The 14,589-nt window shown below is 44.4% G+C and overlaps 1 protein-coding gene across 1 annotated transcript; it reads right to left on the reverse strand.

The window, feature by feature from the left end:
- Positions 1-706: 706 nt before the first annotated feature.
- On the reverse strand, positions 707-8,284 carry LOC147216680 (multidrug and toxin extrusion protein 1-like). Its single transcript, XM_086176611.1, has 16 exons — positions 8,099-8,284; positions 6,934-7,035; positions 5,958-6,026; positions 5,709-5,857; positions 4,690-4,732; positions 4,510-4,554; positions 4,293-4,390; positions 4,060-4,157; positions 3,243-3,424; positions 2,866-2,974; positions 2,667-2,742; positions 2,357-2,426; positions 2,135-2,267; positions 1,956-2,050; positions 1,297-1,351; positions 707-1,190 (listed from the first exon to the last, which is right to left on the reverse strand). The coding sequence occupies exons 1-16, from the start codon at positions 8,282-8,284 to the stop codon at positions 1,009-1,011; spliced, it is 1,692 nt and encodes a 563-aa protein (XP_086032737.1). The 3' UTR covers positions 707-1,008.
- Positions 8,285-14,589: the final 6,305 nt, after the last annotated feature.

Genomic DNA, 14,589 nt, shown 5'->3' on the forward strand with positions numbered 1-14,589 from the left:
AACAACGTGGAAAATCCTACACAAGTGTTTGCCGTGTTTTTGACCAGATGGCGAGAATCCGTTTGCTGCTCTCGGGTTGATTTACTCAGCGTGGCATGTCCTCTTCCAGCCAGCATGTTTGAAAGTGAGCAAACCTTTCATTATTATTACATTTTGCAACACAGATCAAAGGGATGAGAAATAATCCAAAGAAAAGGGCAGCTTTTCAGTCTTTGATGATGAAAGCGAGCATCCAGGATGTGCTGCGGCCTAAATATAACATTTAATCATGCTATTTCTATTTGCGGCATCCAATCAGACTACATCTTGTATGATGGGAACACATTGTGAGTGTTTTCTTACACAGCACGTTTCTACCAAAAGTAGACACTATTTTCTCAAAAGATGCTACATATAAGTAGTTTTTTTTTTTACTTATATCACATTTTCCAAAATGTCACTAATGTGAAACTAATGCGGTTCCAGTCATTCTAATGGAGCTATTTTTCTGTCATCAGTTCGAAAATAAATGACCTAAAATTGAATGCAGATGGATGTTGCTTCAAATAGACCAATATTAGAGGACGGAAGGCAACCTTTTCCATCTTTTATTACAGGGTATCAGCTCGATTTGACTTGACTCGGCTCGCTTCTGATTTCTGAAACGTCTGTTTCAGCTGTGATTTTTTGCGCCCTCGTGACGTGGCTGTTCGTCACAGTATCGCCATCCTCTCACTTTTCATTTTTTTTTTAAAATCATTTAAATTCTGCATCCTTGAAATTGCTTTGTTTTATCGCATGTATCCATGTTGAATGTCTGCAGAAGGTTTGATTCTGGTATAATGAATGAATGAAAATATATATTTGCATTACACAAACAAATAAGTCATTTGTAAATGTTCAGGGGGCATTTTTTTCTTTCCTCAACTATATTTGGTGTCATCATTGTTGCCTTTCCACTGCAACATGAAAATGCATTTTTGACACTCGGGCAAAACCTTGATTTGTGTCGTGACTTTTGGAGACGTCCTACTGGAGCAGCTCACTGATGACGACTCCAGAGACAAAGATGAGTAACATGAGGAGAACGGCGGCGCCGCGTCGGACCACCAGCTGCCAGACGGTCAGAACCTGCTGACCGGAGCTGGACGCGTCCGGATTATCTTCCACTGCTGAGCTGTTCTTTCTCTGAACCTGATTCAGGTCCAGAGCTAAGAGGCGGGCGGTTAAAATACATGGTTGAATTAGGATGTACAATTTCCTGGTGGCATAATTCAACAAGTGAGGCGGTTAAAAAACAGAAAAGCTTATATTTACCTTTATTTTCGATCCCATTTTTGTTCTTAATGTGAACTCCTGCTCTTACTAGTGCCTGTTCAGAGAAATTGAAACCAACAAATTTGTCACAAAATATCATACACATCAATGATACATTTTTATAAATCCATAAAATCCACTGTAAAAGAAGTTTGCAGGAAAGGTTCTGCAGCTTCTCCCAAAATAACTTTGAGGGACAGTAATTGTTTGTTTAGCTATGACTTAAAACCAAATAAGCCAAAAAGCAGTTTCTCCAATGTCCCAAAGTTTGAAAGTAAAAGATTTAAAGATGTTGCTACCTCCCACAAGTTTAAATTTACAACAAGCATTGTGAAAGAAGATTGATGGGAAATTGCAGTGACTATAATATCTAATATCCCACTGCTTTAGTAAAGCTGGATTATGCAGGGGAGCGTTATGGAGGCATTTCACGTTCTTTTTTTCCCCCCTGTTGTTTTATTACATTGGAAAAACTGGTCATCAGTCACTTGTGTGGGAGGTTTTTGCAAACCACTTCCCTTGGAGACTCGGGGAGAGTTTTATGCGTAAAAAAAAAAAAAGGGGCCACAACATCATCTAAAAACGGTAAGTGAATAGATAATGAATGCATTTGATGTTTATGAAAATTATTTTTTTTAAGTGCAGAAAATACATATCACCTCTTCGGTGGCTTTTTCCCAGTTCAGCTTGCACAGGAAGATGATAAAGAATAAGGATTGCACCAAAACGCAGACTAAAAGGCCTGACCACAGTCCTGCAACAGAGATGAAAAGCGAGGTTTTATTCGTCTGAGAGGAAATGTGCTTGAATTGAATAATACCGGGTTACCCGTCCTCACCCAAAATGCCCATTTTTAGAGGAAACATCAAAGATACTCCGATGGGGAACCCGATGAGGTAGTAGCCCACCAGGTTACACACAGCGCCGACCATTTGCTTCCCCGCTCCCCTGACGATCCCTCCCGTCACACCCTGCAGAGGCACAACACGGGGACGGCGAAAACCTCAGACTTTTAGCGTCGCTCGGCGTGGAATGAGCGAACACGGTTGAGGTTCCTCACGGCGAAAGCCTCGGCCACATGAACGAAACAGTACAGCTTCATGATATCGGTCACCCTCTGCACGATGTCCCTGAGGAGAAAACCCAAACACAGGAAAAATGTGAAAGGTTTGACCAACGCAGGTGAGCTCCAGTGTTTGTCTATTTATTCATTTTTGAGGCTACTGTCTATTTTTAGCCAATCATAAAATGCTGCTGCACTAAACGGTAACCAAAGCAGACATTGAGACTCTCAAAGGTTAATCCATGGACCTCAGGGTGGACGTCTGAGCCCTTGGCGGGTCTAACACGTGTTAATTCTGCACACTTACACGTCAGCGGTGAATATGTAAGCGATAAAGTTCCTGGACACGCCCAGAAAAGCGCAGATGAAACAAGAGACAATAACTGGATTGGACAAGAGCGACAAGGGAGGTTATAAGAAAAATGCATCAACTATAAAAAAGCAATGGCTGCAAAATAGCTTTCAAATAAAGCATGATTTGCTCGCCGTTCATACGTTATTCCTACATGAGCAGATGAGGGAGACCTTGCTGGAGAGCTTGGCTTGCTCTGTGTTCCCGGAACCGAGAGCATTTCCGACCCGGACGCTGGCCGCTACCGAGAAACCCATCGGCAACTGCGGGACAACGAAGGCAGGGTTTCTCCCTGTGGTATCAACATTCTCACAAACAGCTCTCAAAAACGGTCCTCATCATTTTGGCGACATTGCAAAAAAAATGAAAGTTGGCTTCCGGTAGTTTAGAACGCGCGTGCACAGGACGCTTTCAAATCGAAAAATTCACGTTAATATTTCAGACAAGGGCGAAGCTCGGCGCTCTGGTCTGAATGATTAAAAACAGAAAAACGGCAAAAATATGTGTTTGTATATTTCAATGGGAATTTACCATGTAAGACATTGTGGCCAGCTCGTACAATATGGACTGAGCCCCCAGCTCCACCTCACTGATCACGCCTGCGAGGAACCCCGCGATCTCATAGAGCCACCACTCAAGACAGGACATCAACATGCTGGGGATTGCCAGGTGCAAGAAGGGACCCCACTCTTGCAGACAGTCTCGCGACCAACCTGGGTGAAATAAGGGGGGCATGACGCATTTATCGGGACATCTTCAACACTATGAGGAAAGCGCACGGGCTTGTAAAAAGCACACAGCTGTGTTAATCTATCCTTTCATGGATAATTGTGAAACTGTAATTTCTATGAAGCAGAACTAAGCTGAAGCTCTCGGTTGCTCAGTGTCACGCCGAGCATCAACCGTACCGGCTTATTTTAGGAAGGTGCAGCAGTGATTTGAACCTCTTGGTAGCTATCCGGGGGGGTCACATTCACGCTTTCATTCATTGGAGAACGAATACCTGCACAATTTATATAAAGTATTCAAATATAGCTGTAGTTGTATCATTCACTTTAATGGAGGAAAAAGCTAGCGTAGCTGAGTGTCATGGGGGAAACCAGCAACAGCGAAACAAAGAAAAAAACAGAAATGTTGAGTGACAAAACATATCTAGAGTCAGAACATATTTTTAGAAATGTGCAAACTAAATCTATAATTAATTTATGTTCTATTGGATTTAAATGCCCTGTCAATCAGCTTATACACATCACTAAAGGCCAAATAATATACCTAAAATTGATCATTTGGCATTTACAAACATGTCTTCTGCCACATACGTTGACAAAATAATAATAAAGTGTCTTACCTCCCCAGGTGGCTTTGTGAAGACCCCTGAAGTTCATATAAACAAACAAAAACACTGCCAGGGAATACTGGGAGATGGCATTGGCAGCCGCAGAGCCGCTGGTGGAGGAAAGATCGACCAGAAAACAATTGAAAAGTACATGACCTAAAATCCAATTTCAGCAAAGCAGATTATTGAGAATGTTAGCGTAGTTAATGAGGATTGAGAGTCGGTTAAGTGATTGGTGCACTCACTTGACACCGAGATCTAGGAAACTAACAAAGATGTAGTTTGCAATTGCATTTATAGCATTCCCAAAGGCTCCCGATATCACTTGAGGCCACATGATTCCCTGCGGGTCAAAGCAAGCCTTGTCACGGGGAGGCCTGCAGCCGGGTTCTTGCACATCCATCATCGTGGAAAACGATTTTTCGATGAAGCCTTTCGAAGGCCGCGGTCTTTTAAACGCACCTGATTCTGAAGATACCTCCCCTGCAGCTGGTACATGAAGGCTGCCTGCAGAATCCGTCGCGAGGCGATGAAGAGGGTAAAGTAGATCACAAGTGCGTTGCCACAAAAAGCCCAAATTAGCGCACGTAGATGAGAAACACAAAAAACTCTTGTGTGGAAACTGGAGGTTATTGAACTCACTGGGAGAGCTGGCATGAAGATCATCACGTACGTCTGGGAGAGTCTTGACGGGAGATAGAGAAAAAGTGTCACGAAGAGGAGCAAACGTCACGACATAACTAAAATCATTTACTTTTTTAGAAATTGGCCGGCGAGTGTCTTGTTGTGGGGAAACTTTATGTAACTTTGCTGTTCTGTGAGAAACTATGCTTATTATTATCTAAACCCATGGACTCTCCCATGGGGAGGAAGAACGACAACCCAAAACGCTAGCATGTGCTCAGCCTCGAAGGACGCGTCCATCCCCCAACTGTCCTCCAAACAACGTGTCCCTCTCTGTCTCGTACGAAAAACCAAGTAGACGCATCTCCTGACTGACAAAACGTGTCCTGATGGGAGGAGGTCTGCTCTACCGACCGAACCGCTGTCGATTTCCCCGTTGAGGGCCCATCGGACACTGACGTCGTTCAGACATTGATATTTGGCTGCAAATAACCTGCGACGTCAACATCGGCGCTTTCATATTAAGCGCTTTGTTATTTAGTTGTGTTGTTAACCAACCCCAATGCAGCATCTTCAAAAGGTCTAAATATTAAAATCAGCAGAATCTGACATTTTAAAGTGCCTTAATATTGACTTATTTTGTCAGATTTATATCTTATGTTTGATTAAAATGTCAACTGGGTTTTCAAACTCAAATGTTACATCTATCAGAAGCATTTTTGAGCGTGAAAATGACGTTCGATCAAACAGGGCGTTACACATTCGAACAACATTGAAATGCTGCAAGAATCAAACCGATGGATTCCGAAATATGATCGATCAATAAAACCTAATCGATACCGTCAAGTTTGTAGGGGGCCACCGGGTGAGAGGTGGGGTTCGACCCCGGTCAAGTTGATCGCGAAGCCACATATAGAGACAACCATTTCACACGTCATATAGACTAACTGGGTAATTTAGGGTTTTCGGAGAACAATTTCGTATTTATTTTAATTGTAGGCATGAAATATCCCGCGTATTTTGTTTTTCCGTCTCACCTGGCGACCTCCGCGCTCTGCCTGACAGCCAGCAGGATGGGCTGAGTGTTAATGAGGACGGCCCAGCAGGGGAAACAGGCTAAGAGCAGAATCAAGACCCCCCTTTGCAGAATGACGCCTATCTGCTTGAGGTTACCGCTCCCGAACGTCTGGAGGGAAAAGGTTCGACAAAACAAGAAATACGCAAAAGGTTCGCCGATGTGTTGGACGAACATGAAACGCAAATTTAGACGAACGTGGATTCAGTACCTGAGATATGAGAGTATCACATGCCGACGCCAGGCCGTGGCCGACGGAGATACCCGAGACGTTGGTCACCTGTATTCAAACAGAGTGTCGTCAACTAGTCTGAGTAGGAAATAATTTAAGTCGGTGGAGGTTCTTAGTCATCCGGGTCATGGTGACTCTTTGTCGAAATCTTCTTGTCGTGGCGACTGGGCTTGAATTTCTTCACTTGCAGATATTTCAGCCCTCATCCAAGAGGCTTCTTCGGTTCTAGTGGGGAGTTTTCACGTATAACTGCCAAGGCTTTGGGCGAGTCTAGGTGGAAAGCAGGTCTAAGGGGGTCTCGCTAATGGGGTTGTCATTTGTTGGGACAAAAGAGCAAATTTTGTGGGATTACCTGGATTGGAACAAACAATGGAGTGAAACCTGTTGGATCACATGGGCTGAAGCTCAAGTGGTTCTGGTGGTGAATCTTTCCCGGTAGTTTGGAGGATGCAGAAGGTCGTGCAGAAGAATGAAGCGTCAAATGACCTGTGGGGAGTTTCAAAAAATGTTCTTCAGGCGTAGATGGACCTACACCTGAAGTCAACAATGCGTATAACGCCGTACTGGGATCAAGACCAAGATGGATTTGCACACACAGACCAGGACCTTCGGAACCCTCCAAACTACCAGGAACAATTCACCACCAGAACCTGGTGGTGAGGCTTCCAATCCAGGTAATCCCACAAAAATTGCTCTCTTGTCTCTACAAACAACACCCTCCATTAGCATAACAACCCGCCTGGTTTCTGCCCGTCGACGGGCAGCTATATTTGAAAACTCCCCACAGGTCTTTAGAACTGAAGAAGCCACTCGGACGAGAGTGAAGAAACTCAACGACAAGAAGTTGTCGACAAGAAATGATTTAAGGAGTCATAAAGTAAACACCTGAAATCAAACGATGGGCCGTGAAAGAGAAATTCTGCGATGTGCCGATAAAAACTGTCCGACTTCTCACCGCTATCGCTAACGCCACCCCTGCCAGCTCCGTTTTCCCCAGGTGACCGCAGAACACCATGCTGACGCAGCCGATCAAAAAGCTCATCAACTGTGAAATGAACTGAAAAACAACATGGTGTTTCCTCCGTTCCATAACTACGGAAACACAAGCGAACGTCGGCGAACAACACAGACACACACCTGATCATTCTATTAATCATTGCATAAATGTTATTTCAAAATACCCTGAGGAGGAAAATATGTATTACAATGGCAAAGCAACATGTTATGCTCACTGGTATTATTCCCTTTTTTTTTCTTTAAAAATAACTGTGGTCACTGACGCCGTAGGGGTTTGACGTCTTTTGATGGAATGGAAAAAGAAACATTTTCTTTTATATCTATAAGAAAAATATGCTTCTATATCCTTTACATGCACATAACAGATTGAAGAGTCTACAGCCCATCGTTCGGGCTTCCATGATTGTCCTTCGTCCCTCGGTAACGTCAACCTGTCAAAGCGATATCTATAAACGAGTAGAACATTTTGTATTGGTGATACACGATATATTTTATTGTATAAGAACCACGGGGCAAAGAGAGTGTGCGCCTCAGTGAGCCATCAGAAAGTAATATTCTTTTAATGTCTAAACTTCGACCACTCCAGAGTAACTGAGATCCGGCAGTTAACATTAGCCCTTAACATTTTGCTAAAAAATGGTATCTGAAAATCAGATTAAAAAAAAACATGGATTATTTCTGTTGCACTGTTGTTTTTTTTTTTTTTTTTTTAATATTTTCATTAAGTAATTAAATATTATTATTTTCACATATAAACACTTTGGTGAGGGTGCTGGAGACTGGTTGACCAAATTTTTCGGATGATTTTCACAAGCATTTAAATACAGTCAATCTGATACAGCCCTACAAACACACACACACACACACACACACACACGCACACACACACAGAAAATGCAAATATACATGCAATTTTGGCTGAGCAAACATCCATTTTTGGATGTTAATACATAGACAGTTAAATTGTGTAACAGTTTGGTATGCAAAAAAAAAAAAAAAAACCACTGTATATACCTGGTCAATTTACATTTGATAGATTATGCTACATTGCACAGCTCCACAACAGATTCTTGTCAGCCGGTGCACCAAAAAGGCAATCTTACCACCGGTCCGGCCAATTTTAAAGACGCGATCGTTTCAGTCTTGTAGTCCACAGGCATCCGTGGCATGATGTTTCTCAGGCCACTGCAGGATGAGTCAACACTGTGCGCAGCAGAACGAGCCTCTCGCTCTGCATTGGACTTTCCTGTGACTTTTCCACACACGGTTTTTGACGCTAAATCTTCCATACCGAAATAAGATTTGTCAGAAAACAGAATTCTATTTGAAACTGAATGATGCATGAACAGTACAATTCCCCTCAGACAAAGTCAAGAGGGCCGGGGAGTAATCGATAACCAATTACTTGGATAATAATCAATAACCGAGGCAATGCGTGTCCACTGTGTTTTCTGCTACAAGTCAGAAATCTCTAACCTCAACCCGCCAACAAGCTGTTCCCTCCTCCCTGGAAAATGTGACTGTCACAAAGTGGAGAAGTTTTTTTTTTTTTTACACTCTGCGTTTCTGCAGTGTCACAAATCCCAAGTGCTTCACTGGAGTTGAGAGGAGTTAAAAAACTTTCCGGTTGCGGACACGACACAGTGCTGCCATCGCTGCGTTTCCCACTGAATTTGAACAGAGTGATACAAATGCAGTCCATTCTGTTGGAATGTGTGCTCCAAATTTGTATGAATTAAAAACAGAATTGTATATTACATTGGATGATACATGTGACTTATTTCTGCATGTAGCCTCTCCCTTGTATGTTGCTGTATGAGTTAAGATGATAGGTACTGATACGTATGAGGTTGATTTTCTAAAAAAAAAAAGCCTTTTATTGACAAAGACACAAACAAAAATTCTCTTTATTTTCTTTATTGTGTAATATACATTTTGGTGAAGTGAAGTGAAGTCGAGTTGGAACATATGGTTGATTTTATATTTCTTTGGCTGTTCAACAGTGCAGATTAATGCACACAGTTACATTTATAGGCACATCCATAAAAATGTATCTGTGTGTTGTGTCAACACAAACTCAGCGCAAAACCAGCAATGCAGTGGCTGCCTAGTATTATCACGGTTCCTCCTACATTCCTAGCCCATAATTTCCATCAAATTCACGTGTGGTCATAACCGTTTGTTGATGTTGGAGTTTTCTATCATATTAATGATTAATCAGCTTCAGCAAATCTCCTCTGCTTTGCCCCAGAACTGCCGAAGAGTCCAAAGAAAATGTAACATTGAATTCTTGGCTTCACTGGTTCAATCACAGTAGAGGAAATTCCCGCAACATCCTCATCGGCGTGAGTATAATACCCCAGTTTAACCTAGACGGTACTTGTATCAAGTAGCTTTATCTATTTATGTAAGCAATTTCCCCGTGGGGGATCAATAAAGTATTCTGATTCTGATATCTACGAGCTTTTCTTGAGCCGGGCCAGGCGACGAAAATGAGATTCAGGTCAGTAACCAACCGATTCTGAGATTCACCAACACACTTTTGTTATTGAAATGTAAACGATTTTGACCTTAAATGTATAGGTTTCTCTTTGATTCGACAATACAAGGTACGAAGCTTATTTCGATGCGTCCGAGGTTTGAGAAACGTGTCGCAAAGAAATAATAGAAGCAAAAACAGCAGAAAAAAACCCACTCATACCTAAATATACAATTAGGTTTTATTCATTTAGCCATGAATGTGTTCAACAAATGGACTTTAGGTTTCCATTTGTTTTGAGTAACTGAGCTTAGACTCCTAGTTATGGTGAAGACTATATCTTGAATTTGAGGGAAAAAAATAAACCTAATTAATTTCCTTTTCATCGAATTTCAGTCACCTAATGAAAATGAGAAATAAAAATCCTTTTTCTTGCTGCTGTGCAGATGTGACAGTGTGCTCATCACAGCTGTTTAATTCTAATCCCGCCGAGCTGAATGACATGCAACACACACACACACACGAACACACACACACACACACTGGAATCATGTCACCCCATGCAGTCTTTTCCTGAGGTTGAGGCACTCCTCCCTCCCTCCCTCCCTCTTTTCCTCCCTTCATCCCTTCCATCCCTCAGGTTGTGGTTTAGAGAGCCTCCCATTGGGTGGTGCTATTTCGCTCCAGCTGAAATCTAAATGCACAAAATGTCTGTCACATCCGGGCTGATTCAATGAACTTTGCACGCTTTTTTTTTTTTTAATCGGCCAATCAAACGATAAGAACATTTGCGCCGATTCGATTCTTCGCCGCAGCCTCGCTATTCGGTCGGGCGAATGAGTGGCAAAGGAGATTTCAGTTTTTTTGTTTTTTTTTTTTTTTTTTGGGACCTTCCGCCCATTTGTTTTTTTCGCCGTGCGGGACAAAGAGAGGAAAGAGCGGCGAGGAGAAAGGAAATGTGCGTAGGTCGACGGGAGAGCGAGGGGGCGACACCTAGTTCGGGCGCTCATTCATTTTCCTGGTTCAGTGATGCAGCAAGGCCCACCCGGTCCACCCACCAACCAAATTGTATTCCTCGGCTCCCCCATCCCAACCACGCGCAGAAAATCGCACACGCGTAAACATGTTCCACCAACCAGCGGGGCCATCGTCCGCTGTGACGTCACACTGCAGTTCTTCTCGGGCTCCACTTGATGACAGTGGCAAGTCACCGCTCACACATGATGAGCCGTCATTCTTAATGGCGACGTTCAGAATGTGTGTACGTGAGTGCATTTGTATATGTTTGTGTTGGTCTGCATGTGCGTTTGGGTGGGGTTTGCGCCGGATGGGTAGAGATGGGGTATTGAGGAGGTGGAGTGGGTTCATTGGCAGGGGTAGGTAGGATGATGGAGGTGTAGGAGGCGGGGGTGGGCAGTAAAATCGCAAATGAGAGGAAATTGTTTTGAGTCACAGCAGATTTGGTGGCGTGAGATAAGGGCTGATGACGGTGGCGGTGGTGTGATTAGGATTAGGGTGTGCGAGTGTGTGTGTGTGTGTGTGTGGGGGGGGGGGTGCAGGGTTTGGAGTGGTGGTGTTGGTGGTGCTTGTGGGGGTAGGTACATGGAAGAAGGCTTCGGGAGGGGCGGGAGTATTTGCACGCGCACTGTCCCGCGCGTGTGTGTGTGTGTGTTTATCTGTCCGTTGTGAAAATTTTCCTCACTATGTGCACGGGTGGGGGTTGGGGTTCTGGGGGCGGAGGGGGAGAAAGATGAGCAGATAGGTGGTTCAGATAATGGCGGCCGGAGAGAGCGACGAGGGCAGAGCGTGTCACGCAGAAAGATGGAGTGTGATGGAACAAGAATGAGACAAAAGAAGTGAACATTTGATAGAGTGCGGGTCTGAGTCCAGAGGATGCGCAGAAGCGGGATGCGTGCAGGCCATGAATGAGGGGAAAGACGCCGAAAGAGTGCCAGAGCGATTTTCGGCATCCCCCCCCCCCCAAACACCCCTCTCGCCCCACCTTCGTCGCTTACGTTATGAGTAGCTTTGGCGGCGGGAGCTTTAGGGATTTTGGAAGAGAAGGAGCGATGACGCAGAGGGACCGTCGCATCTGCTCCAGCTGATAATGATGATGCCTAAATGATAACTATAAGTAGCTTCTCGCGGAACCCTGAAAACCGCCGGCACGTGACGCGCGCGTCACAGATTATCACACATGACACAGTGCGCTGGACACACAGACACGGCTATCTCACGTTGGCAGCGTGTGCGAGGGTGGTCAAAGGGAGCAAGCGAGACACAAAGAGAGAAAGGGCTGGAAAATGAGAGGAAAAGGGGGGAGCGGAGAGGGAAGGGGATTATGCTCGGAGTCTGTCACCTGCATACACTTGACATTCGTATACAGGACGAATGTATGAGACGTGCGCTGAAAGTCAAAATGAACGCATCTGCGGTCGCCTCAACTGTATGCGGCTAGGCTCGCGGTGATTTTGTGAGGGGGGGGGAAAGGAAAAAAAAAAAAAAAGGAGGCGATGAAACGCCGCCGTGCGGAAAGACGATTGTTTTGCCATGTGGTAGAACCTGACCCGGATGAAGCGGTTGTGTTCTGGAGCCGAAGCCGAGCACTTCATCGGGGGTTTTAAACCCAGTCAAAGAGCCAAACCACGGACGCTCGGACTCATCGGGCCAAAGACAATAATGCAAAAAAAAAAAAAAAAAAAAAGAAATCGGTTGGCGAGTAATTCAGGCGTGTCGAAAACAGACAAACATTTGCAGTCTGCTCTTTTGATGATGTCGGAGCCTTGGGTGACTCATATAGAAGTGACTTAGAATAGTCATACTGATGCTGCATTCACATTGTGTGCCGGATCCTATAAATAAAGTCCAATAATTTTTTTTTTTTTTCGTGATGATGTTTTGAGAATTTTAATGCTGTCGTGATCCAGACGGGAACAAATAAAAACAACAACACACCGCCGTCGCGGCGTCCTCCAGGTATTTCGCTCGTATCTTTTCCCCACAACGGATTCCACTTCTGTCCTGCTAAAACAAGCATCTTGGGAACGTTATAATTCCGCTGTTGATTTACCAGCATTGTCCTAACGCAACGGATGAGCCGCCACAAATACCATCGACCCCGATTTGTCTTCCGTGACTCATCCAGCCTCTAAAACAATGCGTCACAGTGGCACTCTGTCCCGTATGACACGCTGTCCTTTCCGTCGCCCCCTTGATGAAGTTGTGGGTTTGTCCACGGGGGTAAACATAAACAGACCCCCCCCCCCCCCCCCCCCCCCCCCCCCGGAGGCTTTCTCCGTGGCCACGCGCGGCAGAAAGACTCCGCAAACCGTCAGAAGTCAAACGCTTTTGAGGAGGTCCTGTGTGACTCATTCAAAAGCTTCTGGCGACCGTTATTACGTCGGGCTGTTTTTCTCGGGCTCGGGACGCGGGTCGAAGGGCCGCGTTATATATCTGACAATGACATGATTCCGCGCTTTGTTGACTCGTGGGCTGAAGAGGCTCATCGAGCGCGGCGGCCGGTTGACCTTGGAGAGATCGCAACCTGTTTCTCTCACTTCGCGAGGAGCGAAGCGGGAAACACGCGGCCTGACAAGTGCGGAGGACGGAAAGCGGCAGCCGGCCTCGCTCCCGGCACATCGTGCCTCGAACACGCCCGCGGCTCGTGACACTTAGCGAATCTCTTAGCACTCTTAATTGATCCTCACACATTAAGACCTGTGCACAGCATCTCGCTTTTGGAAAGGATTATACAGAGGCGTTATTGTGTCTGTTGATGTAAAAGCTTTGCACATACGCAGGTTCTTAATTACACACTGGAGTGATCTCTGATTCATCACAGCAGGTGAATTATCTTTAACCTTTTTAAAATGTGAGCTCTTAAGCTTGCGCACTCTCCCTCTGGAAGGGTGTATCTATCGCTCGGGAAAGGATGTGAACGCTCTCGGCTGTAAATGTTAGAATAATGCGGCGCGACTGCAGCCTCTCCATACCACGTGACGATAACGCAACAATGTTTTTCAATATTGATGAGCGCTCCGAGGTTCTTTCGCCAGATCGAACCCACGTTTCAAGTTCAGACGTTACTCTGGCGAGGCGAGGGTTTCTAACTTATATAGACATATTGTGAATCTTGATTGCACTGAAAGTGAAGAGCGGTGTTGTGAAACAGCGCTTTGCGCTTCCGTCTCACAGCTGAAAAAGGTCCTTGGTTCAATTCCCAGTGATAGACTAGTTGTAGATGAACCGATATAATGAACCAGTCCAAGGTGAACCCCGCCTCTCTTCAGAATACTGTTGAATATAGATGATAAGTGAATACAGTGATCCCTCGCTATAACGCGGTTTACTTTTCATGGTTTCGCTACTTCACGGATTTGCATCGTGCATTGTGTTCTGCATTCTGATTGGCTAAAAAGTCACTCCCCTTCTTCTCCACCTGTGCGCCAATAAAGTTGCAGTTTAATATGTACACGTACGTAAAACAGCTTGCCGAATTTACATTACGTACGGGCAAAGTCTCTTGCGATTTCGAGTTTCTCTAAAGCCCATAATGTTGACAAAACGCTCAAAAGCACCTGCGGCAGGGCCCAAAAGGCAGCGGAAGATGCTATCTATCGCAGATAAAGTTAAACTTCTGGACATGCTAAGGGAAGGTAAAAGCTATGCGGCTGTAGGTCGGCATTACGGAATTATTGAATCTTCCGTTCGTTCCATAAAGAAGGAAGAAAAAAACATAAGGACGACAGCAGCGATGTATAATAGAGTATTTAATTGTATAATAATTGTAAAAAAAATAAAGGTTTCTACTTCACGGATTTTGCCTATCACGGGTTCTTTTGGAATGTAACCCCTGCGAAAAACAAGGGTATACTCTATGTCAATATCCCAGGCTATGTCAATTAATTGACTACGAAATCTCGAATTCGACAGTTCTTTGCTACTCCATCGCACTTATTTCTGTTCGGTTATTCCACTTCCATGTTTTCAAGGCCCTCTCGAAAAGCCCCAGATATATTGACAATTCATCATTTTTAAAGAAGTGACGAAAAGAAAAAAATATTAAAATAAATGTTGAGAAAGTAATTACCCTACAGTCAGCCTGAAATTAGCAAC

The sequence above is a fragment of the Fistularia commersonii genome, chromosome 29, assembly GCF_037954325.1.
Source record: "Fistularia commersonii isolate RoL2024-O1a breed Wild chromosome 29, RoL_Fcom_v1.0, whole genome shotgun sequence".
In the NCBI taxonomy this organism is placed as follows: Eukaryota; Metazoa; Chordata; class Actinopteri; order Syngnathiformes; family Fistulariidae; genus Fistularia; species Fistularia commersonii.